Raw genomic sequence first — 24,144 nt, forward strand, 5'->3', positions numbered from 1 at the left:
CTATCTGCACATCCACATTAGATCTATGGGTCTGCTCCGTAATTACCATCAAGGGCATATGTTCCTTGAACCCAGTGCAACTGATGTGCCACGTCCTGATGCCAAACGTTGCAGACAGACATGCCACTAACAGTGCTGACGTGGTTCCTTGGTCGACATGTTTGTTTTACGTAACAGTTTTCCATATCTGAATGTTACAAACTCTTTTTTTTTCTTCTGCTGAACACGCCCCAGGTGTTTGGTTTGTGAACTTACTGGATCGAAGGGCGGACGGAGTGACCTCTATCTCGCTGGCGGCCTGGTAGGGCTGGAAAGCGGACATGTTGCTGGAGTTGAGCTCTGTGGCGAACAGGTCGGGGCTCTGGGTTCCCGTGGAGCTTGCGCTGGTGCCGTCGCCTCCATGGTGAGGGTCCTGTTCATCATACACAGCCACCAGCTGACAAGAGAGAGGAACGAATATTACGTTATTGACCATTACATGAGCAACAGACATTTGTCTTTTGCATACTATCTCCCTGCTCTGTCTCTCTGACAGAGAGACAGACAGAGAGAAACAGAGAGAGACAGAGACAGAGACAGAGAGAAACAGAGAGAGACAGAGACAGACAGAGACAGAGACAGAGAGAAACAGAGACAGACAGAGACAGAGACAGAGAGAGAGACAGAGAGACAGAAACAGACATTGGAAAGAATTAACAAAAAAACAGAGCAAACTATAATGCTATTTGGCCCAACAGAGAGTACACAGTGTCAGAATACCTGACCACTGTGACTGACCCAAAATTAAGGAAAGCTTTGACTATGTACAAATTGAGAAAGGCCACCGTAGGCAGACCTGGCTCTCAAGAGAAGACGGGCTATGTGGAACTTCTGTGAATGTAATGTTTACTGTTAATTTTTTTATGTTTATTTCTCTTTTGTTTATTATCTATTTCACTTGCTTTGGAATGGTTAACATATGTTTCCCATGCCAATAAAGACCCTTAAATTGAGAGAGAGAGAGGAGAGACATACCTGCTAATGATCAAAATCCAGAAAAGAGACGTTCAATTCTACAACCACATAAAATGAAACAATTCCCAAACCTTCCATAACAAAGCCATCACCTACAGATAAATAAACCTGGAGAAGAGCCCCCTAAGCAAGCTGGTCCTGGGGCTCTGTTCACAAACACACCCCACCAAGCCCAAGGACAACAACACAATTAGACCCAACCAAATCATGAGAAAACAAAAAGATATTTACTTGACACATTGGAAAGAATTAACAAAGAAAACAGTGCAAACTAGAATGATATTTGGCCCTAAAAAGAGAGTACACAGTGGAAGAATACATGACCACTGACTGACCCAAAATTAAGGAAAGCTTTGACTATGTACAGACTCAGTGAGCATAGCCTTGCTATTGAGAAAGGTCGCCGAAGGAAATACCACCGTGTGCCATCACGGCAGCAAGATGTGACCTGTTGCCACAAGAAAAGGGCAACCAGTGAAGAACAAACACAATTGTAAATACAACCCATATTTATGTGGATTTATTTTCCCTTGTGTACTTTAAGTGTTTGCACTTCATTACAACACTGTAGAAATATATATATAATTTGACATTTGAAATGTCTTCATTCTTTCAGAACCTTCGTAAGTGTAATGTTTCCAGTTGATTTTCATATGGTTTATTATCTATTTCACTTGCTTTGGCAATGTAAACACGTTTCCCATGCCAATAAAGCCCTTCAATTGTAAGAGAGGAGAGTGAGACAGAGAAACAGAGAGAGAGAGAGAGAGAGAGCGTGTGGTGTTCGAGGGAAAGAGGAACTCGAACTGTTAAGAATTCAAAGTTGACGTCTGATTTTAGTTGACCGGATCTACTGTATGATTCCGGCTTTCATTCCCAGAGTTCATTACATCCATAAACATTTGTTTCCCTTCCCCCTGAGGATGACTCCATCTTTTCCTGAATCTTCAAAGCTTCCAATTCTACAGAGGCCTTATTAATTCCAGGGACAAGAACGCCTCCAGGTGTTTGAATAGGATATTCAAGCCATCACTCTGAGGCCACGTGTGTTCAGCTGGTTTGTGTTACGGGTTCGGTGCTGTGAGGAAGGATACAAATCCTTCAAAGGGGATATTAACAGTACAGTCACACGCAGGCAGCCACACTACATATTTTATTCACTATGTACTGTGGAGTACAGTCGAGGCCAAAAGGCAACCAACCGTAGCCCTAACACAGCCCGCCTTGGACTCCAATCCCCTACTGCCCACGACAGACAGACAACAGAGGGGGGTCAGGCAGAGTTTGAGGCGACAATGACTTACTATGGCGGGATCTGTCCGCTGGAGGTAGGCTATACTGTCTGCGTACCAAATCGCACCCCATTCCCAATATAGTGCACTACTTTTGACCAGAGTCCTGTGAAAAGTAGTGCACTATATAGGGAATTGGGCACCATTTGGGAAGGCCCACTACCTTGCCTTGTATGATGAACGTCTGATTCTGCTCTATATAGCCCACCCTGCTCCGGGCCCTGGTCTGTTCCCGTGTATTGAAGCAGCTAGATCCTGGGAGCCTGTGGTTTTGTAGAGCAGCGCAGAGAGCAGACACCCTGGAGAGACTAACAATCTCTAGAGGGCATAGAGAGAGGTCCAACACAGGCACAAACCTTCCTTCCCAAATGCCACCCTGTCCCCTATAGAGTGTTCTCCTTCTGACCAGAGCGAGTTGCACCCTGCCCTGCTCCCCCTCCTCTCTCTCGCCATCTCATTACATCAGTACCCTAATAAAAGGCAGAGGTAAAGCAATATTCATCGTAAGACGTCTCTGTGACCTGGGGTCAAAAGTCAGTTTAGAGAAAAGGCCGGTAGACCGCCACTGACAGACCACTCTATAAGAGGACAGACGGGGATGTGTGTACGTGCGTATACGTGTGTGTGTGCATACTTATGGAATGGAATATATATATATATATATATAGTAATTCCTAGATAGATAGATAGATAGATAGATAGATAGATAGATAGATAGATAGATAGATAGATAGATAGATAGATAGATAGATAGATAGATAGATAGTAATTCCTAGGTACTGTGCCCAGTAGAGTCCACGAGACTCATTCCCACAGTCAAGTCCCTAAGGGTTCCATAATATAACGTAATGGAACTAGACTGTTCCCCTCTGGGATCCATCTGGTGGTGAATATACAGAGGTAAGCAGGGCACATGGACATGGTGTGTGTGTTTAGACAAGGGCCCGTGTCCAGAATGTGTCACCCTCCCAGGGCTATTCGATCCCAGTTGAAACTATGACAGAGGATCAGTGTTAAAACTACTAGTAAGTTAGGTTCCATGGTAAGGATGTGAGAACCACTGAAGGTACACTTAGCATACATACTAATCACCGCACTGTCTCAGGCTTGTTAGAATTGCGTTTCATTTCTTTCCCAGACATCATGTGACGAGGGAGGAGTGACGCGGTACCGAATCCCGGTATTTAAACGGGCCCCGGGGCTAAAAGATGAAAGGCTGTATTATCGATAAACTCAGACGTTATCGGGTCTCCTTTCGGTACTGGAGAAGAAAATACATTTCCTATTTATTATTGCTACATAAAGGTTATCTTGCACATTCTCACCAACCGATTCTAATTTCCAATAAGATGAATAAGATGAAGACATTCGTCTATGATGCTTTTTCGCTGTTCCCAATCCAGAAGACAGAGATCTCTCTCACACGGGGCCCTCACACGGGGCCCGTGTCTCTCACACGGGGCCCGTGTCTCTCACACGGGGCCTGTGTCTCTCACACATTTACATTTACATTTTACATTTAAGTCATTTAGCAGACGCTCTTATCCAGAGCGACTTACAAATTGGTGCCGTTCACCTTAAGACATCCAGTGGAACAGCCACTTTACAATAGTGCATCTACATCTTTTAAGGGGAGGGAGGGGGGGGGGTGAGAAGGATTACTTTATCCTATCCTAGGTATTCCTGAAAGAGGTGGGGTTTCAGGTGTCTCCGGAAGGTGGTGATTGACTCCGCTGTCCTGGCGTCGTGAGGGCGTTTGTTCCACCATTGGGGGGGCCAGAGCAGCGAACAGTTTTGACTGGGCTGCGCGGGAACTGTACTTCCTCAGTGGTAGGGAGGCGAGCAGGCCAGAGGTGGATGAACGCAGTGCCCTTGTTTGGGTGTAGGGCCTGATCAGAGCCTGGAGGTACTGAGGTGCCGTTCCCCTCACAGCTCCGTAGGCAAGCACCATGGTCTTGTAGCGGATGCGATCTTCAACTGGAAGCCAGTGGAGAGAGCGGAGGAGCAGGGTGACGTGAGAGAACTTGGGAAGGTTGAACACCAGACGGGCTGCGGCGTTCTGGATGAGTTGTAGGGGTTTAATGGCACAGGCAGGGAGCCCAGCCAACAGCGAGTTGCAGTAATCCAGACGGGAGATGACAAGTGCCTGGATTAGGACCTGCGCTGCTTCCTGTGTGAGGCAGGGTCGTACTCTGCGGATGTTGTAGAGCATGAACCTACAAGAACGGGCCACCGCCTTGATGTTAGTTGAGAACGACAGGGTGTTGTCCAGGATCACGCCAAGGTCCTTAGCGCTCTGGGAGGAGGACACAATGGAGTTGTCAACCGTGATGGCGAGATCATGGAACGGGCGGTTCTTCCTCGGGAGGAAGAGCAGCTCCGTCTTGCCGAGGTTCTGCTTGAGGTGGTGATCCGTCATCCACACTGATATGTCTGCCAGACATGCAGAGATGCGATTCGCCACCTGGTCATCAGAAGGGGGAAAGGAGAAGATTAATTGTGTGTCGTCTGCATAGCAATGATAGGAGAGACCATGTGAGGTTATGACAGAGCCAAGTGACTTGGTGTATAGCGAGAATAGGAGAGGGCCTAGAACAGAGCCCTGGGGGACGCCAGTGGTGAGAGCGCGTGGTGAGGAGACAGATTCTCGCCACGCCACCTGGTAGGAGCGACCTGTCAGGTAGGACGCAATCCAAGCGTGGGCCGCGCCGGAGATGCCCAACTCGGAGAGGGTGGAGAGGAGGATCTGATGGTTCACAGTATCGAAGGCAGCCGATAGGTCTAGAAGGATGAGAGCAGAGGAGAGAGAGTTAGCTTTAGCAGTGCGGAGGGCCTCCGTGATACAGAGAAGAGCAGTCTCAGTTGAATGACTAGTCTTGAAACCTGACTGATTTGGATCAAGAAGGTCATTCTGAGAGAGATAGCGGGAGAGCTGGCCAAGGACGGCACGTTCAAGAGTTTGAGAGAAAAGAAAGAAGGAATACTGGTCTGTAGTTGTTGACATCGGAGGGATCGAGTGTAGGTTTTTTCAGAAGGGGTGCAACTCTCGCTCTCTTGAAAACAGAAGGGACGTAGCCAGCGGTCAGGGATGAGTTGATGAGCGAGGTGAGGTAAGGGAGAAGGTCTCCGGAAATGGTCTGGAGAAGAGAGGAGGGGATAGGGTCAAGCGGGCAGGTTGTTGGGCGGCCGGCCGTCACAAGACGCAAGATTTCATCTGCAGAGAGAGGGGAGAAAGAGGTCAGAGCACAGGGTAGGGCAGTGTGAGCAGAACCAGCGGTGTCGTTTGACTTAGCAAACGAGGATCGGATGTCGTCGATCTTCTTTTCAAAATGGTTGACGAAGTCATCTGCAGAGAGGGAGGAGGGGGGGGAGGAGGATTCAGGAGGGAGGAGAAGGTGGCAAAGAGCTTCCTAGGGTTAGAGGCAGATGCTTGGAATTTAGAGTGGTAGAAAGTGGCTTTATCAGCAGAGACAGAAGAGGAAAATGTAGAGAGGAGGGAGTGAAAGGATGCCAGGTCCGCAGGGAGGCGAGTTTTCCTCCATTTCCGCTCGGCTGCCCGGAGCCCTGTTCTGTGAGCTCGCAATGAGTCGTCGAGCCACGGAGCAGGAGGGGAGGACCGAGCCGGCCTGGAGGATAGGGGACATAGAGTCAAGGGATGCAGAAAGGGAGGAGAGGAGGGTTGAGGAGGCAGAATCAGGAGATAGGTTGGAGAAGGTTTGAGCAGAGGGAAGAGATGATAGGATGGAAGAGGAGAGAGTAGCGGGGGAGAGAGAGCGAAGATTGGGACGGCGCGATACCATCCGAGTAGGGGCAGTGTGGGAAGTGTTGGATGAGAGCAAGAGGGAAAAGGATACAAGGTAGTGGTCGGAGACTTGGAGGGGAGTTGCAGTGAGGTTAGTGGAAGAACAGCATCTAGTAAAGATGAGGTCGAGCTTATTGCCTGCCTTGTGAGTAGAGGGGGAAGGTGAGAGGGTGAGGTCAAAAGAGGTGAGCCGTCCTCAGGAAAGGAGCTTATCAAGGCATCAAGCTCATTGATGAACTCTCCAAGGGAACCTGGAGGGCGATAAATGATAAGGATATTAAGCTTGAAAGGGCTGGTAACTGTGACAGCATGGAATTCAAAGGAGGCGATAGACAGATGGGTAAGGGGAGAAAGAGAGAATGACCACTTGGGAGAGATGAGGATCCCGGTGCCACCACCCCCTGACCAGGGTGTGCGAGAACACGTGGGCGGACGAAGAGAGAGCAGTAGGAGTAGCAGTGTTATCTGTGGTGATCCATGTTTCCGTCAGTGCCAAGAAGTCAAGGGACTGGAGGGAGGCATAGGCTGAGATGAACTCTGCCTTGTTGGCCGCAGATCGGCAGTTCCAGAGGCTACCGGAGACCTGGAACTTCACGTGGGTCGTGCGCGCTGGGACCACCAGATTAGAGTGGCTGCGGCCACGCGGTGTGGAGCGTTTGTATGGTCTGTGCAGAGAGGAGAGAACAGGGATAGACAGACACATAGTTGACAGGCTACAGAAGAGGCTACGCTAATGCAAAGGAGATTGGAATGACAAGTGGACTACACGTCTCGAATGTTCAGAAAGTTAAGCTTACGTAGCAGGAATCTTATTGACTAAAATAATTCAAATGATACAGTACTGCTGAAGTAGGCTAGCTGGCAGTCGCTGCGTTGTTGTTGTTCTATCTCTCTATAGTGCTGTTTCTTGTATTATGGTCTCTTGTTTCTTTAGAGGTTTCACTTTGTTGTCCTTTTTCTTTTCCTTTTTCTTCTGTCCTTATTTTGTCTTCCTTTCTTCTGTTAACTAGATATTTTTTATACAGGCCCCTGTGTCTCTCACACGGGGCCTGTGTCTCTCACACGCTACAGTACACGCTCTTAATTAGTGACGATGGCGGAGAGAGCTAAGCGTTCAAAAGTGTGTCGATGCTGAAAATGCTCGTTGCCACAAGTGCAACAAGACTTTTGCTATTAAGGGCGGAAATACGAGCAATCTGTCCAAATATCTATGGAAAGTGCATCATGTACAGGCAGAGAAATGCACAGTTTGACTGCCCAGCTCATAGTCAATCTTTCGTTGTCTGATCTACGTTAGGTATCTATGCTAGCAGCCTAGAACCCACACACGGAGATAACTAGATTATGAGAACATGGGTTCCTGATCAAAAGGAACCATTAGCCAGCTCATCTTTGCTCACATTAGTTCATATTTAGCATCTCTGCTGACATTAGCTCATCTTGGTCCTTCTGTAGCTCAGTTGGTATGGCGCTTGTAACGCCAGGGTAGTGGGTTCGATTCCCGGGACCACCCATACGTAGAATGTATGCACACATGACTGTAAGTCGCTTTGGATAAAAGCGTCTGCTAAATGGCTTATATTATTATTATTATTATTATTGTTTAGCTATGGGTGCGTTCAGAAATTCATTCACCTTATTGAAAAGATTATGCAACATTTTTGTTAAAGTTGCAGCTACAATGAACCAACCCACTCCACCCTCCAATACCGTTGGTACAGGCCAAAGACAAGCCCAAAGACCCTTCACGCTGGCAGCGAGTGGGAGGATGACTGAGGAGGGGGTGAATGAGTGCCACGTAGCCGTTACCAAGTTCATAGTGAAAGGCCTACACCCCTTTGCAACAGTGCAGTCCAAGGGCTTAGGTAACAGTCTGTCAGTATTGATTGAGTTGTATTCATGTTTAGGATATAGTAGTATAAAAGAGTTGTAAATTAGTCCCATCACGCTACAATACACAACACAATAATTCAATGACGATAATCCAACACATGAAAACTTTTTTTATTTTACTGTAGGGAGATGAGCAAGGCACTCAACCCCAAATATACCCCTCCCCCCAGGAGTTACCTCAGTGACACACTCATTCCTACGTGGTGTGGTGTAGAAAAGGCCAATGTGATCACTGAGCTGAAGGACGTGCACCGGGGCAGTGTAAAACAGAAGGTCCTCCACACCAGGACAGCGTACAAATCGCAAACTGGCAAAGTATTGGCCGAGGAGATCTCAGACATTCTGGAAGAGTTTGAGACAGAGCCGAGCAAGATTGTAGCTGTGACTGTTGACAATGCTGGCAATATAGATGTAGGATAAAAATAGGATGCTCTGCACACACATTGAAACTGGCAGCGCAGAAAATATACCAAATGACTTCCATTGATAAATGTCCAGCCTGAATCAGAGCAGTGGGCGTGTGGTTCAAGACATCCTCGATGTCCAAAACAGTCTTGAAGGAAAAGCAGCAGCTCCTTGGTAAGAAGCCAGTTCAATCTATTAAAGTATTAATTTTGAAATCGCCACAATTGAATTCAATATTCAAGTGTGCGGTAATTAAATGTATGTTGTTTTTAGTTGCCGTTTCAGGCCTTCCGCAACAACACTCACTCATCCTTGATGTCATGACCAGACGGACCTCTCTCTGCTGATGGAGAGATTCACGGAGCAAAAAGCAACGACCAAGGACAACCTGGACCGACTCAAAGACAATGTCTGGGAGAACCTCTCAGCGTGCTATCAGGATGAGCACATTCAAGCCTTCCTGCATGAGGCCACATCAATGGACCCCAGATTTTAAAGGGAGGCCGGTGAGTGACGCCACCTGGGACAGACTGAGGAAGGCAACTGTTGTGGCCAATGTGACAGGAGCAACACCAGGGCTGTCAGAGGAGCCGGAGCAGACAGACGCAGAGCACCAGCAACAGGTGGAAGGAGAAGGAGAGGAAATGGAGGAGACAGTACCTCCATTGTACAAAACAAGGAGTGCCTTGGAGGAGGACAGGGAGTTGAGGGTGACGATCCAATGGGACACCTCGTCCCTCACCCTCAGCGAGCGTGTTCACCTAGAGGTGGAGCTCTACAAAGGCCTGCCTCCCATCTCCATGGCTGAATATCCTGTGTAGTGGTGTAGTGGTAGAGAAGAGAGCTACTCTGCCCCTCCTCACAAACATTGCAACAAGCTACCTCTGTGCTCAAGCCTCCTCCACCCCTAGAGAGAGGGTATTTTCGACTGCAGGGAACACAATAAGCCAGGAGAGGTCCCGACTTCTGCCAGAGAAGGCAAATATGTTGATCTTGCTCCAGAAGAACTGTTAGTCCTTTTGCAGCCTACCTGCAGCCTACCTGCATGCCCCATCCGTGTTGCTCTATACAAGACATCAACCAATTATGATTTTTCAACGCCGATACCGATTATTGGAGGACCCAAAAAAAGCAGATACCGATTAATCCGCTCATTTTTATATATATATTTGTAATAATGACAATTACAACAATACTGAATGAACACTTATTAACTTATTATTAGTAGATTTGGATAGAAAACACTCTGAAGTTTCTAAAACTGTTTGAATTATGTCGGTGTATAACAAAACTCATATGTCAGGCAAAAACCTGAGAAAACTTCCAACCAGGAAGTGGGAAATCTGAGGTTTGTACTTTTGAAGTCATTGCCGATCGAATAAACATTGTCTATGGGGTCCTATTGCACTTCCTAAGGCTTCCACAAGATGTCAACAGTCTTTAGAACCCTGTTTGAAGCTGCAACTGTGAAGGAGGGGGGAATGAGAGCTGATTGAGACAGGGGTCTGCCAGAGTGGCATGAGCTGATCACGTGTGCTCACGTGAGGGTGACCTGCGTTCCATTGCAATTCTAAAGACAAAGGAATTTTCTGGTTGGAACATTAATGAAGATTTAGGTTAAACATCCGAAAGAATGATTCTATACATCGTTTGACAAGTTACCAAACGCGCAAACAAAAAGGAGGTATTTGGACATTATCGAACAAAACAAACATTTATTGTGGAACTGGGATTCCTGCGAGTGCATTCTGATGAAGATCATCAAAGGTAAGTGAATATTTATAATGCTATTTCTGACTTCTGTTGACTCCACAACATGGCGGGTATCTGTTTGGCTTGTTTTGTTGTCTGAGCGCTGTGCTCAGATTATTGCATGGTGTGCTTTATCCGTAAAGTTTTTTAAAAAATCTGACACAGCGGTTGCATTAAGGAGAGGTGGATCTAAAATTCCATGCATGCTTCCCGGGTGGCGCAGTGGTTAAGGGCGCTGTACTGCAGCGCCAGCTGTGCCACCAGAGACTCTGGGTTCGTGGCCTTTGTTAGGAAGAAATGGTCTATAAATGAAGAAATGGTCTACTGCTGCATATACCATGACTCTGCTTGCACAGAACGCAAGAAAAGAGACAATTTCACTAGTTAAAAGAAAATCATGTTAGCAGGCAATATTAACTAAATATGCAGGTTTAAAAATATATACTTGTTTATTGAGTTTAAGAAAGGCATTGATGTTTATGGTTAGGTACACATTGGTGCAACGACAGTGCTGTTTTAGCAAATGCGCGTGTTAAATAGGCTGTGATTCAATGAAAAATTAACACTGCATCGATTATATGCAATGCAGGAAAAGCTAGGTAAACTAGTAATATCACCAACCATGTGTAGTTAACTAGTGATTATGTGAAGATTGATTGTTTTTATGATAAGTTTAATGCTAGCTAGCACCTTAGCTTGGCTCCTTGCTGCACTCGCAGAACAGGTAGTCAAGCCTGCCACGCAGTCTTCTCGTGGAATGCAATGTAAACGGCCATAATATTGTTAATTTCATTGGTTTCTTTTGCTGTAAATCATTCTTTATTTGATTTATTTTACATGTCAGAAAATAAAGCAATGTTAATACTGTTCTTAATTTGTTTCGTTTTCCCCCCCGTAAAAAATGACAAAAATAACCAATAAGAATACGGTGAAAGAACTGGATCGATAAGCAGTATCGGTAAGAGTAGTAATACCGTTAAATGCTTAACATTACCCATCTCTAGTGGGGAGTGACACCCCCCCCAAACGACCAGGTGTGTGTGTGTGTGTGTGTGTGTGTGTGTGTGTGTGTGTGTGTGTGTGTGTGTGTGTGTGTGTGTGTGTGTGTGTGTGTGTGTGTGTGTGTGTGTGTGTGTGTGTGTGTGTGTGTGTGTGTGTGTGTGTGTGTGTGTGTGTGTGTGTGGAGGGGGCGTACTAATTGCTACCTGTGTTGGCAAGCACAGACTTGGCCCAGTCACAAAATAATTACTCGTCCACGCACAGGCTTACACTCAACAAGGTTGGTCTTCCCTGAGAATGACTACGTACGCAATTGCTAATGTGTGCTGATTGCCATGAGAGACCGTATAAGTGTGTCGGTCTTCCTGTGTATTTGACAGGATCGATATGTCAAAGTTCATTGGACGCGCACACAGAATTACAGGTGCAGTGAAATGCTGGTGCTTCTAGCTCCAACAGAGCAATAATAATACCTAGAAATACAAAACTATACGCACATAATCCATTTTTTAGGGAATGGGGTGCCAATTGGGACGCATCCAACATGTATGGACCCAACCAGGCCAATAACATCGTCATAACTAGCTGAGTAACTGTCTGCAGCCTACAAATGTAACGGATATATTGAGGTGGTGAAAACAACCCACCACGGTCAATAGTAGACTGCGAGGTACTGTTCGTATTGGGTCTAGACCATTTCATGAGTTTTGTTTAATTTGTGGCATGAGAGGGGAGAGATGAGTTGTCTGTAGTCTTTTACTATAAGACATGGTCAGCAACACACACACAGCCAAACACTCAACCACATCAATCCGATCCAATCCACCCATTAAATCATGTAGACTTGACAGATGATTTGTAAATGATGTAGACACACATAGAACCCTTGTGGAAGTGTTCATCTGTTTTCAAGACCGATGTCAAAGTGGTTTGAAGTCTGGTGGGTGTCAGGGAGATGGAATGTCTGACCGGGGTGCAACCCCACACTCCCACTGCTGTAACCACGAGTCCACCGAGAGCGAGCCGAGCCAGAACACTGCCAGCGCCTCCGTATTGTCCTTGACCCGATGAGCCCTCAATCACCTACCCATGCACGCACGTGCACGCAGACACAAGGTGCATATTTCAGAGCGACTGAGAGACAAAGTCTGACTAGCCCGGGAATGTAGGATCATGTTCAAATGTAGAACAATTGTGACTAGAAATAGAAGGAGCAGTTTGAGCGTAATGACCCCTATCCATTTCACTTAATGGAAACAATAGACAGATGTGGGAAAAGGAAGGTTTCTCTGAATAAGACCTACATTGAATTATAGGGACAGAATGGAATAGTAATTGGGGACGGCGCTATAGTCATTTAAATGTAAAGACGACATGAACCATTTCCGGGAATAAAGGTCAGACGTGGCTGGCTGTATACTACACATTTCATTCGTCAAAAGGGAAACGACACGTAAGCTTGTAGGAAATTGAAACTAAAACTACAGTCCACATCTTTCATCGGACACATGAAACCCGGATAACGCTTGTTCTCACATTAACTACGAGGCTACATCTGATGGTTGTGTTAACCCTCCACACCGAGAATAGGTAACCTTCGAGATCTGTGAGACCTGTTCATATCCCAGGGGAAGAGCTGCTGACAACATTCCCACTCAATAAAAGTCGGTGAGCACATGGTGATGAAGGCGAGGAGAAGAAAAAGGTACAAGACGCTCTGCATACAGGTAACTGCCAAAATAAAGGTAACACCAACATAAAGTGCAATAATATAGGGGGTTGGGCCGCCACGACCCAGAACGGCTTCAATTCACCTTGGCATAGATTCTACTAGTTTCTGGAACTCCCCATCATTTGGTGTTCTGTTGACGTTGGTGGAAAACACTGTTCTGGCGACGCCCCAGAATCTCCTTTTAGTGTTGAATTGGGTTGAGATCTGGTGACTGAGACGTCCAAGGCATTTGATTTACATTGTTTTCATGCTCATTTGTCACGTCATTTGGCCTATCCAGCATTTTAATTCATGGAATGTTAATTGCTTAATTAAACGCAGGAACTGCGCCTGTGTGGAAACACCTGCTTTAAATATACTTTGCATTCCTCGTTTACTTGCGTGTTTCCACTATTTTGGCAGTTACCTGTACCTCCGATAACAATAGGCCTACTTCCAACAGAGCTATTCAATGGGTGTTGCTGTTGACCTACTGGTTAATCCAATAGAATACCATCCAATTAAGCACCGCGGTACAGTCTGAAGAATTAGGATCATTGGGTAGTCTGAAGAATTAGGATCATTGGGTATAGTTTGAGGAGTTATGAGCACTTATACTAGAAAGACACCAACTAACTTCCAAAGCCTGGTGGGAGAACAGTTAATGAGAATCATTCATCACACAGTATCACCCTTAATCACATTGAAGCTATATTTATTCTGTTTTCCTCGATTAACGGCTTCTCAAGCCAATCAACACTTAACCAGATATCCTGGGCATATTTTACAATGTGGGTGTTCAATTAACTGTGAACGACTTGTGTCGCGGCGGAGGAAGAAAAGATTGAAGACGCGAGTGTGTTTGAACGGCTCAGTGACGACGTCTACGACAGAATTAGCGTCCCGGCGCGCTCGACGCTGCACCACAGAGATAAGTTTGTCAAGAATACAGTCTCCCTCCCCACTCGTAAATCAAATAGAGCCAGTAAAACCCACTCAGCCTGGCTGATACTAATGTCCACTTGGCAGACACAGGAAGACTGAAATGGCAATAAATACCTTCAGTTGCGGAAGGTTTACATGGCGACTAACGCAGCGGGGCGAAGACATGTATTGTTTCTCCACGTCCTAGTCCCAAATGGAACCCTTTTCACTATATACTGCACTACGGGCTCTGGTCAAACGTAGTGCACTGCATAGGGAATAGGACATGGAGACGGTTTGTTACTCCTTCTCCCAGCATGCATGGGCTGAGGTGTTTAAAGACACAGTACACTAATCATTCTATTTCCATGTAGCTTCATTTCCTGCACAAGGAGACACTGGGCCTTAGTTGCAGCCATTTCAGAGAACGTGCCAGTATAATACGCCAGTTCTTTGTAGGGGATGCGACCTCTACCCTGGACGGTAGGTAAGGTTGGTGTTATTCCGGCAGTGATGTAAACAGACACTTGTTTGTCTAACCTTTCTGACCGGACAGCGGAAATCTGAATGCCATGTGTGCTAAATCACTTTTCCCCGAGCTCCTTAAAACAAAAAGCCAGGGACAGCTTTCCAGAAAGAAGCTAGAGACATCCTGAGCTCCCTCCTCTCAAAAACCTCATTCCAATAGATATTTTGCAAAACCAACGGTAATAAATGATGTTTTAAACAATGCCAGTCTTTCTCCACAGCATCTGTCTGGCCAGTGAACAACACACACTTGGCCAAAGTCACAACATCTTAAATTGAGTTAAGATGCCTTCTGACTTATTTCCTGGCCCGGCCGGGCCGAGTCGAGGGAAGTTGCATCGGTCCTCACGATACAGCTGGCTGAGCTCAATTGTATCAACATTGAGCAATTCTATTGTTTCACAATGTGACTAACCCAACGCTCGTGTAGAGCGCAGTAAAGGAAACAAGGGCTCCCTTGCTTTTCGCAATAAAACTGCACAATTAAAAGCGAGCAGCAAGAGAAAAAAAAGGTCTGTAGCAGAAATGTGTTTCATCAGACAGCGTCTGGAGGAGTCCCGGGTGTCCAATACCTCCCCTTCCTGTGATGCCAGCTAAGCATTTCCCCCAGTAAAGAACGGCTTCATCCTAAATGGCACCCTACAAAGCACACTACTTTTGATCAGGTCCCAATAGGGCTCTGGTCAAAAGTAGTGCACTACATAGGGAACAGTGTGTGATTTGGGAGTCCCTCTGCTCGCCTTTCAACGGCTCGGCGTTTCTCATCTCATCCAGTAATGGGGCCCCTGATGAGACCTAGACCTACACTAGTACCCACTTAATGAAGAATCATCATCTAGCTTTATGGCTTATAGAGTACCAACACCATAAGCCAACTGAGCTACAACTAAATAGCTCTGTACAATAAGGTTCTGGCCAGGTGTAGATCACCATGTAGGTTGCCATTTGGGGCGCAGCATATTATATGTGAGCTGACAGCAGCCAATGGTCATTGGTCAAGGAGGATGAATAAGGCCTCGTCCTGGACCACGATGCATCTGGAAGAGATCAACGCTGTATTATTGATGAGTGCTGACACTGATGTGCCCTCACCCTTAACAACCCTGTCAACAGGTCACATAGTTAAAAATGGGGGGGGGGGGGGGGGGGGGCTGAGACTGACAATCCATGGGGACCTTCAGGGTCCTAAGGGGAACTGGACCTATCTTTAATTGGAGTTCGAGGGAACATTTGAGTGGGCGGAGTGACAGTTTGGTAATGAGAAATTATAGTTCTGCTGACGTCTTCAGAAATAGAACACCGTCCGACTCCAGTTTGATAAGCAATTACTTATCCCCTTGGTTCCATTACATTGGGCGGGATTTGGATTAGAAAACATTATAATTCAAATACATGGAGATCTCAGAGGAGATTAGCGCTCATTAAAGGTCTTGACAAACCATGATAAATGAATTAGGTTATCAGGTGGTTCAAGAGAGGACCTACTCCACATAGTCATCTGATATGTTCATTTTTTATAAAATCACATAGCTATTCCCAGAAAAATGAAAATATTTTCTCAGCAAAAGGTCATCTTCTTTCTCACGGTCTGTCTCTCTCTCTCTCTCTCTCTCTGCCAAAGGTTCTCTTCCTTCTCCATTTTGTTCTCTCTGACAGACCACTATTAGCATTAAAAGCCCTCAACATACTTAGTCACATCGCTCTTCCTTTCACCACCGTAACCCCCCAGAGTGCAGCCACACAACCGAATTAAACTCCAATAAGCAGAGCACAAATGAAACTGTCAAATTCATGTCTTTGGGAGTTTGGCACAAATCAATAATATGGACAGGCAGTCTATGTCCCAAACAGCAACCTATTCCCCAATATAGTGCACCATCCTGCCCTGGTCTAAAGTAGTGCACCATGTTGGGAATAGGGTGCCATTTGGGACGAAGACAAAGTCTTTGAGACCTGAAGACTCCCCGGCAACACTGACACACATGGTGGGAGCATAACACAAGATGGTTTTCACAGGACTCATCAGTTAAAGTCAGTGTGTGCAATTTTGGCATTGAGGAAGGGGTATGACTACGTGACACTGACTATGGATCACAGTTCCTACTCTGCTCTTTTACAAAAACTAGATGCCTACTTCTCTGCTGACAATAGCTCATCTTTAGCATCTCTGCTCACATTAGCTCATCTTCAGCATCTCTGTTGACATTAGCTCATCTTCAGCATCTCTGCTGACATTAGCTCATCTTCAGCATCTCTGTTGACATTAGCTCATCTTCAGCATCTCTGTTGACATTAGCTCATCTTCAGCATCTCTGTTGACATTAGCTCATCTTCAGCATCTCTGCTGACATTAGCTCATCTTCAGCATCTCTGTTGACATTAGCTCATCTTCAGCATCTCTGTTGACATTAGCTCATCTTCAGCATCTCTGTTGACATTAGCTCATCTTCAGCATCTCTGTTGACATTAGCTCATCTTCAGCATCTCTGTTGACATTAGCTCATCTTTGCTCACATTAGTTCATATTTAGCATCTCTGCTGACATTAGCTCATATTGGTCCTTCTGTAGCTCAGTTGGTAGAGCATGGCGCTTGTAACGCCAGGGTAGTGGGTTCGATTCCCGGGACCACCCATATGTAGAATGTATGCACACATGACTGTAAGTCGCTTTGGATAAAAGCGTCTGCTAAATGGCATATATTATTATTATTATTATTCAGCATCTCTGCTGACATTAGCTCATCTTCAGCATCTCTGCTGACATTAGCTCATCTTCAGCATCTCTGCTGACATTAGCTCATCTTCAGCATCTCTGCTGACATTAGCTCATCTTCAGCATCTCTGCTGACATTAGCTCATCTCTGCTCACATTAGCTCATCTTCAGCATTAGAATGAGTTCTAATACTATATACTCCTCTCTAATTTACAGTATCATAAAACCATATCAAGTTAGTCAACAGGGTGGTTAGTTCCCATTGTGTTCCTAGATGCATATCACAACCGTGTCAAAGTCAGACACCCTGTCAGAAAATCCATTTGTTTAAAATCCAGTTACATGTTGCTGGTGTAGTTTCAAGATTTACAGAATTTTGTAGAAGGCCAGTGCAGTACCCACAGTTACCCACAAGGAACAAGTTACACTTCGTCAAGCACAATGCGGTTCATCGAGTATGCGATGCTGTCAAGAGGACCCAATGCAGAAAAGACTGACTGGCAGTTTGAAAGTAGGTCTAAAACTTTGGCCTTGCCTGACGAGGAATGGGAATTGACTTACCTGCATGGTCACATCAGATCCTAAACCTTCAAACACATGTTCTACAGAGCACTGAGTACTGAGAGACAACAGACAGGGCAAAACAGGAAGACCAAAAGAGAGCTGAGGACACTTCAGTCCAACAGATAAACCACCACAAACACTCACCCAGAGACAGCACACTGTGCAATCTGTTGATGGTAGACTGCCACAATGAGTTTGGCCTTCAGTATGTATCATTCAATGATTGAGGTCAAGTCACTGAACACTTAGCTTTGGATGCCTCATGGGCAAAACTGTTTAAAGCAAGATGTTGCTGATAATATTAATACTATACTGCCCAAAAATAGAATTGCAACATGCGACAATTTCAAAGATTTCTGAGTGACAGTTTATAAGGAAATCAGTCAATTGAAAAATTCATTTGGCCCTAATCTGTGGATTTAACATGACTGGGAAAACTGATACATATTGGTTGGTCTCAGAACACCAGCCAGTATCTGGTGTGACCATTTGCCTCATGCAGGGCAACCAATCTCCTTCGGCATAGAGTTGATCAGGCTGTTGATTGTTGCCTGTGGAATGTTGTCCCAGTCCTCGTCAATGGTTGTGCGAGGTTGCTGGATATTGGCGGGAACTGGAACACGCTGACATACACGTCGACCCAGAGCATCCCAAACATGCTCAATGGGTGACATGGTGAGTATGCAGGCCATTGAAGAACTTCAGCTTCCAGGAATTGTGGAAAGATCCTTGCAACATGGGGCCGTGCATTACCATGTGGAGGAATGGCAGAACAATGGGCCTCAGGATCTCGTGATGGTATCTCTGTGCATTTAAATTGCCATTGACAAAATGCAATTGTGGTCTTTGTTTGTAGCTTATGCCTGCCCAAACCATAACCCCACCATGGGGCACTCAGTTCACAACGGTGACATCAGCAAACAGCACGCCCACACAACGCCATACACATGGTTTGCGGTAGTGAGGCCAGTTGGATGTACTACCACATTCTCTAAAACAACATTGCTGGCAGCTTATGGTCGAGAAATGAACACATTAAAAGTTGCCTTTTATTGCCCCCAGCACAAGGTGCACCTTTGTAATGATCATCCTGTTTTAATCAGCTTCTTGATATACCACACCGGTCAGGTGGATGGATTGTCTCGGCAAAAGATAAACGCTCACTGACATGGGTTTGAAACAAATTTGTGCACAACATTTTCAAAAAAGTATGTTTTTTGTGCGCATGAAACATTTCTGGGATCTTTTACTTAAGCTCATGAAACATGGGACCGACACGTTACTTATTGCGCTCATATTTTTGTTCAGTGTACATGTACACACTGACTACAATTCAACGTCAATACTTAGCATCCAAATGGAATGGAATCCTGTTGGAATAGGGGAATTAATTCCTCCCTGACTAAATCATGTTCTCGCAAAGGACAGACACTTTCTCTGATCCCTCACAAGGCCACAGAGTACGAGACTCCTACTGTGGCACCATGGTGGAAGTGGAAAAGCTATACACCCTAAACATGAGACTATTACCAAATGAAAGAGCCGGGAGAGTAGAACAGGCATTCAGGCTTTCCCCGTGGAGACATTTTTATTAAGAGGAAATGGACACTTTATCCAGTATCTGGGGAGAAGGAGAGGTGCACAAGGCTGGCCTTGTACTTGCATGGAATAAGCACTTTTGCTTGCAGCGTAAGACAGCAGAAAATCCACATGATACAATAGACATTGTCCCAAAGAATAGAACAAGCCGTGAAAAAGCTTATCTAAGAAAATGAACAAACTAGCTTCATTTGTGGTGACAAAGAATGTCTGTGTCAACACTGTGTCCCATATCACAGTACCCTACATTCACAAGATCCCCGTTTACTTGCTTTACACTGCGTAGGCATTGTAAAATAACACCACAAAATGCTTACACAAGTCATATTTCACTCTAACAACTATTTAGATGTTCGTCCGTACGAGCAAGGATTGTAAAAAGCATAGTTAACAGGCCGTCGACTGAGCAAGTCATCAGAATTCACAGGGCCAACAGTATTTGACCACTTTTATACTGGGCATAGCTTCAGTACATTTTTTTCACTGTCTGGCACAAAAGACACGGTCATAATAAACGTGTGTGTATTTATTTAACTTTATTTAACTAGGCAAGTCAGTTAAAAACAACTTCTTATTTTCAATGACGGCCTGGGAACAGTGGGGTTAACTGGCCTAGGAACAGTGGGTTAACTGGTCTAGGAACAGTGGGTTAACTGGCCTAGGGACAGTGGGTTAACTGGCCTAGGGACAGTGGGTTAACTGGCCTAGGAACAGTGGGTTAACTGCCTTGTTCAGGGGCAGAACGACAGATTTGTACCTTGTCAGCTCAGGGGTTTGAACTTGCAACCTTCCGGTTACTAGTCCAACTCTCTAACCACTAGGCTACCCTGCCGCCCATGTATGATGTCGCTATACACATAAATAACTCGCAGGCAGATTTGGCCCTCCCGACCGGACACTAACAGATCTACGTCACACCACAGGATTTGGTCAAAAGTAGTGCACTACTAGGGAATAGAGTGACATTTGGGACGCATACAGGAAAATGATCTGATAGGCCACCAATACTTGTTTCTACATCGCAGGGACCCAAATGGCTGATATGAGTCATATCTTAGATGAACTTCCCATGACCAAGATACTGTAGGCGCCTCCAAAATGAGCCTGTGAGTAACCATTTTAAATAATTGCATTCGTTTCATCATTTTATAAAAATGACCTAGATAAACCATCTCAGCCTGATTTGTCAGAGGGGTTTGTCAGATGACTGTTCAACAGAAGTCCCAGTAGTATCGACTCCAATTGGGCAGCTCCACCCAACCTATTACAACCTGTGGCACAGGCAAAGACAGTCGGGATGGGCTCAAATGGCACCCTATTCCCTATGTAGTGCACTAATTTTAACCAGGGCCAATAGGGAATAGAGCACCATTTGGGACAAAGCTGAGGTCTCTGTTCTGCTGCCTTTGTTCTGTGCTTCAGTTCAAAGGATATTGTCTGTTGGGGTTTAATATTATTCAAGAGTGAGTGGACAACAAGTCCAGCTCCCCTCGTACAGCAATTAATCTTGTGTGAGCCCTGGTGTACCAGATTTCAAAAGATAAAGAAGTCTGCATAATTTCTGAGCCAATTACCATGACAGGCAGGGAGGAGAGAGGACTGGAGGACGTTGACAAATGCTGCCTGGAATGGGACTCAATTTACGCAGCGACCTCTCCTCCAGTAGACCAAGTCTGACACTAAAGGTGTCTGCATGCCTCCCAGCCTAAACATATACTGTATTCTGATGACATTGTGACGTTTTTGTTCGTCACAACCCTACAAGGGTTTTTTTCAGCTTTTCGGGCAAACAACATTTTTTCTTGAGGCAAGCCGAAGCCGGTAGCCGAAGTCCACGCTCCTTCGTAGGTGATTGGTCAACAGTAGGGATTCTTCAATAAAGTCTTTTGTTGTCATTCAACAAGAGACTACTAGTTTCCATGCACACTTTTTCATTGAGAAATACTGCACCGAAAATGTGCGAGACTAACATGCTGACCAGACATCGCAAAATAAGAAATCCATGTTATTCGATTTCTTGAATTCCTCTGCAACCCCCAATTTCTAGATGACAACAGAGAGGGAAAGAGGTGGTAATGTTTAGAGGTACCTTTGTTTCACTGCCGTAAGTGAGACTTGACAGCTAGCTCAAACGTAACCATGGCCAATGAGGGTGGGTACCACAGAGATGCGTATTGACACACTATTTTGGGGTCAAACGTGCAATGGTCTCTGCCCAATCACCCCAGCCAGTTTACCCCTCCTAAATCTCTCATTTCATCTCGTGTACACTCCAACCACTGACGGAAAGGCTGAAATGCTGTACAGGCAATTTGACAATCAGCAGCCTTGTTTGAAGGAGAAGCAAAGTGAAGTGGCCTTGATTTTCCTCTGAGCATGTATCAAGGGTGGCATCCACACACAGAAAATCACTGACAGTGATCACAGGGAGCATAACACTGTTGAAACACTTCTCGCAAGAGAATCAATCTCCTATTGAAAAAAAAGACTGCATTATCATCACGATCTGCGTCAGCGCCAATACATTCCTTTCCATCAACACGGTACATAGATCCGAATATGATCTAGCCTACAGTAGACCGCACAAAATGCAGTCTCAGCCCACCCTTACAGTAAGGACAGGGATTCAAACTAAGTTTCCCCAGACAAGATGCCCAACACCATCAAAACACCAGACTTGTGATGATCAAATGGGGCCGTCTGTTGTCTGTTCCGGTAATTCCTTCTCTATTACATAGACGGGCTAATGCAGGCAGCGCGGCACTGCACTGTGGAGAGATGGATTCAGTCAGTGATCCGATCTGTGAGTAGCCTACAGTCCAGTGAGAGCACGGATAGAGAGCACTGATACGGACCCTTTCAGTCCCATTGGGTGGAGAGAGCAGTGATTAGAGGGTGGCTGGTTGTGCACCTCTGACTCGGTTTCCCCATGTTAAAACCATTAGGCCCTAATCAGTCCATGCCAGGCTCTCTGGCGCTCCATGTCCGTCCGGAGGAAAGTGTGTGTTTCTGTCTTTCTTCTCCAGGGAGCAGAGCAACTCTGTCCACATCTCATAATCCTTAAACAAAATCAGCGGATTCTTGGGGAGAAGCCAAAAACGCTGCCCACCCCTCTGATCGTGCTATCAGATCCAAACCAGGACTCATAAAAACACTTTAAAACGACCAATCTGGGTCGACATGTAACTGCCAAAATAAAAGAAACACCAGCAAAGGGCGTTGGGTCACCATCAGCAGGCAGAAAAGCTTCAATTGCGCCCTGGAATAGAATCTTAAAAGTGTCTCAAACTATTAGAGGGAAATTCCGTCATTTGGTGTTTTGTTCACGGCGGAGAAAAACGCCGTCTCAGGCGCCACTCCAGAATCTCCCATAAGTGTTGGGTGGAGATCTGGTGACTGAGACGTCCATGCCATACGGTTTACATTGTTTTTACGCTCATCAAACCATTCAGTGACCACTCGTCATGGGGGCATTAATGGGGGCAGTAGCATCCTGGAAGAGAACACTCCCAAGGTGATCACTGCCCACCCCTCCCCGGGTGCTCCTTTTGGTTTCTACCCTGGCACTACACAGGAGATTCAAATAACCAACTCGTGACCACTCGTCATGGGATTGAAACCCTGCTCTAAAGGGATTGAGAGGACCTAAACCGTGCCAGGAAAACACACCCCGCACCACAGCCGCCAAAACTTTTATTTACTCGGGTGTTTCCTTTATATTGGCAGTTACCTGTAGATGACCGAGCCTTGTCCGAGCCACGAACGGACAACAGCGCAGGAGCCCTCTCTCGTGTTTCTGTCGCATGAGGAAAACGTACGTACACCCCCTGGACAGGACGCCAGTCTATATTAACGAGCCTATATGGTAAGAATGTCTAAGACATGAAATCAGGTTGTGTGTTACGCCCCACATCCCATCCTCCACTCGACACACACTTGATCGGCGATGATCCCAGAACTGCGTGCTTGTCGGGCGTCCACCGCCCTCACCTGTACCCCTCTCCGGGCGTCAGCGCTTTCTAAATGAGGTACGGTTGGTTGCCACAACAGACGACCTCATTACCAACCAACGCTCTTGACCCGGCTCGCACTTGTGCTGCAGCAGCCCATGAATGTAAATGTCAGAAACTGAAGCGCATAATGTATGCAATGGCGGTAAACCATATATACACCGGGGCATTTTGCAATACAGTCAACAACAAAAAAGTTTCAAAAAGGTTGGGGGGGGGGGGGGGGGGGGTGTGTGCTTGAAACGACCACTGATTATAGCTACAACTACAGTGCTTTCAGTATTCACACCCCTCGGACGTTTTACATTTTGCTGTGTTACAAAGTGGAAATAAAACAGATTTAATTGTCATTTTTGTCAACCATCTACACATAGTACTCTGTAATGTCAAAGTGGAAGAAGAATTTAATTGTATTATTATTATTGGAAAATAAAAAAACACTAATATATCTTGATTAGATTATTCTTCGACCCCCTGAGTGAATACATGTTAGAATCACCTTTGGCAGCGATACCAGCTGAGAGTCTTTCTGGGAAAGTCTAAGAGCTTAGCACAACTTGATTGCATAATATTCGCCCATTATTCTTTATTAAAGTACACAAGCTCAGTCAAATTGGTTGTTGATCAAGGCTAAACAGCCATTTTCAAACCTTGCCATAGATTTTCAAGCTGATTTAAGTCAAAACTGGAGTTAGGCCACTTAGGAACATTCAATGCCATCTTGGTAAACAACTACAGAATATAAGCTGAAAGGTGATTTTGTCTCCCAGTGGAATGCAGAATAAACCAAGTTGTCCTCTAGGAAACGATGCAGGCACCACCATGCTTTGAAAATATGAAGAGTGGAACTCTGACGTGTGTTGGGATTAGTGATGTGTTGGATTTGTCCCAAAACTAAAGTGTTGTATTCAGGACAAATAGTTCATTTCTATGCCAT

The 24,144-nt window shown here is 45.6% G+C and overlaps 1 protein-coding gene across 4 annotated transcripts in view; it reads right to left on the bottom strand.

The window, feature by feature from the left end:
• The window catches only part of LOC124009995 (partitioning defective 3 homolog), a 257,276-nt gene that overhangs the window by 156,776 nt on the left and 76,356 nt on the right, over positions 1-24,144 (bottom strand). For 3 of the 4 annotated variants that reach the window (XM_046322291.1, XM_046322288.1, XM_046322287.1), the window contains exon 3: positions 256-436. In XM_046322291.1, the coding sequence (XP_046178247.1) occupies positions 256-436 (181 nt within the window). Of the gene's footprint in view, positions 1-255; positions 437-13,927; positions 14,046-24,144 lie in introns of those variants that run through there. The other variant, XM_046322289.1, reaches the window with a different exon arrangement.

The sequence above is a fragment of the Oncorhynchus gorbuscha genome, linkage group LG22 (genome assembly GCF_021184085.1).
Source record: "Oncorhynchus gorbuscha isolate QuinsamMale2020 ecotype Even-year linkage group LG22, OgorEven_v1.0, whole genome shotgun sequence".
Lineage (NCBI taxonomy): Eukaryota > Metazoa > Chordata > Actinopteri > Salmoniformes > Salmonidae > Oncorhynchus > Oncorhynchus gorbuscha.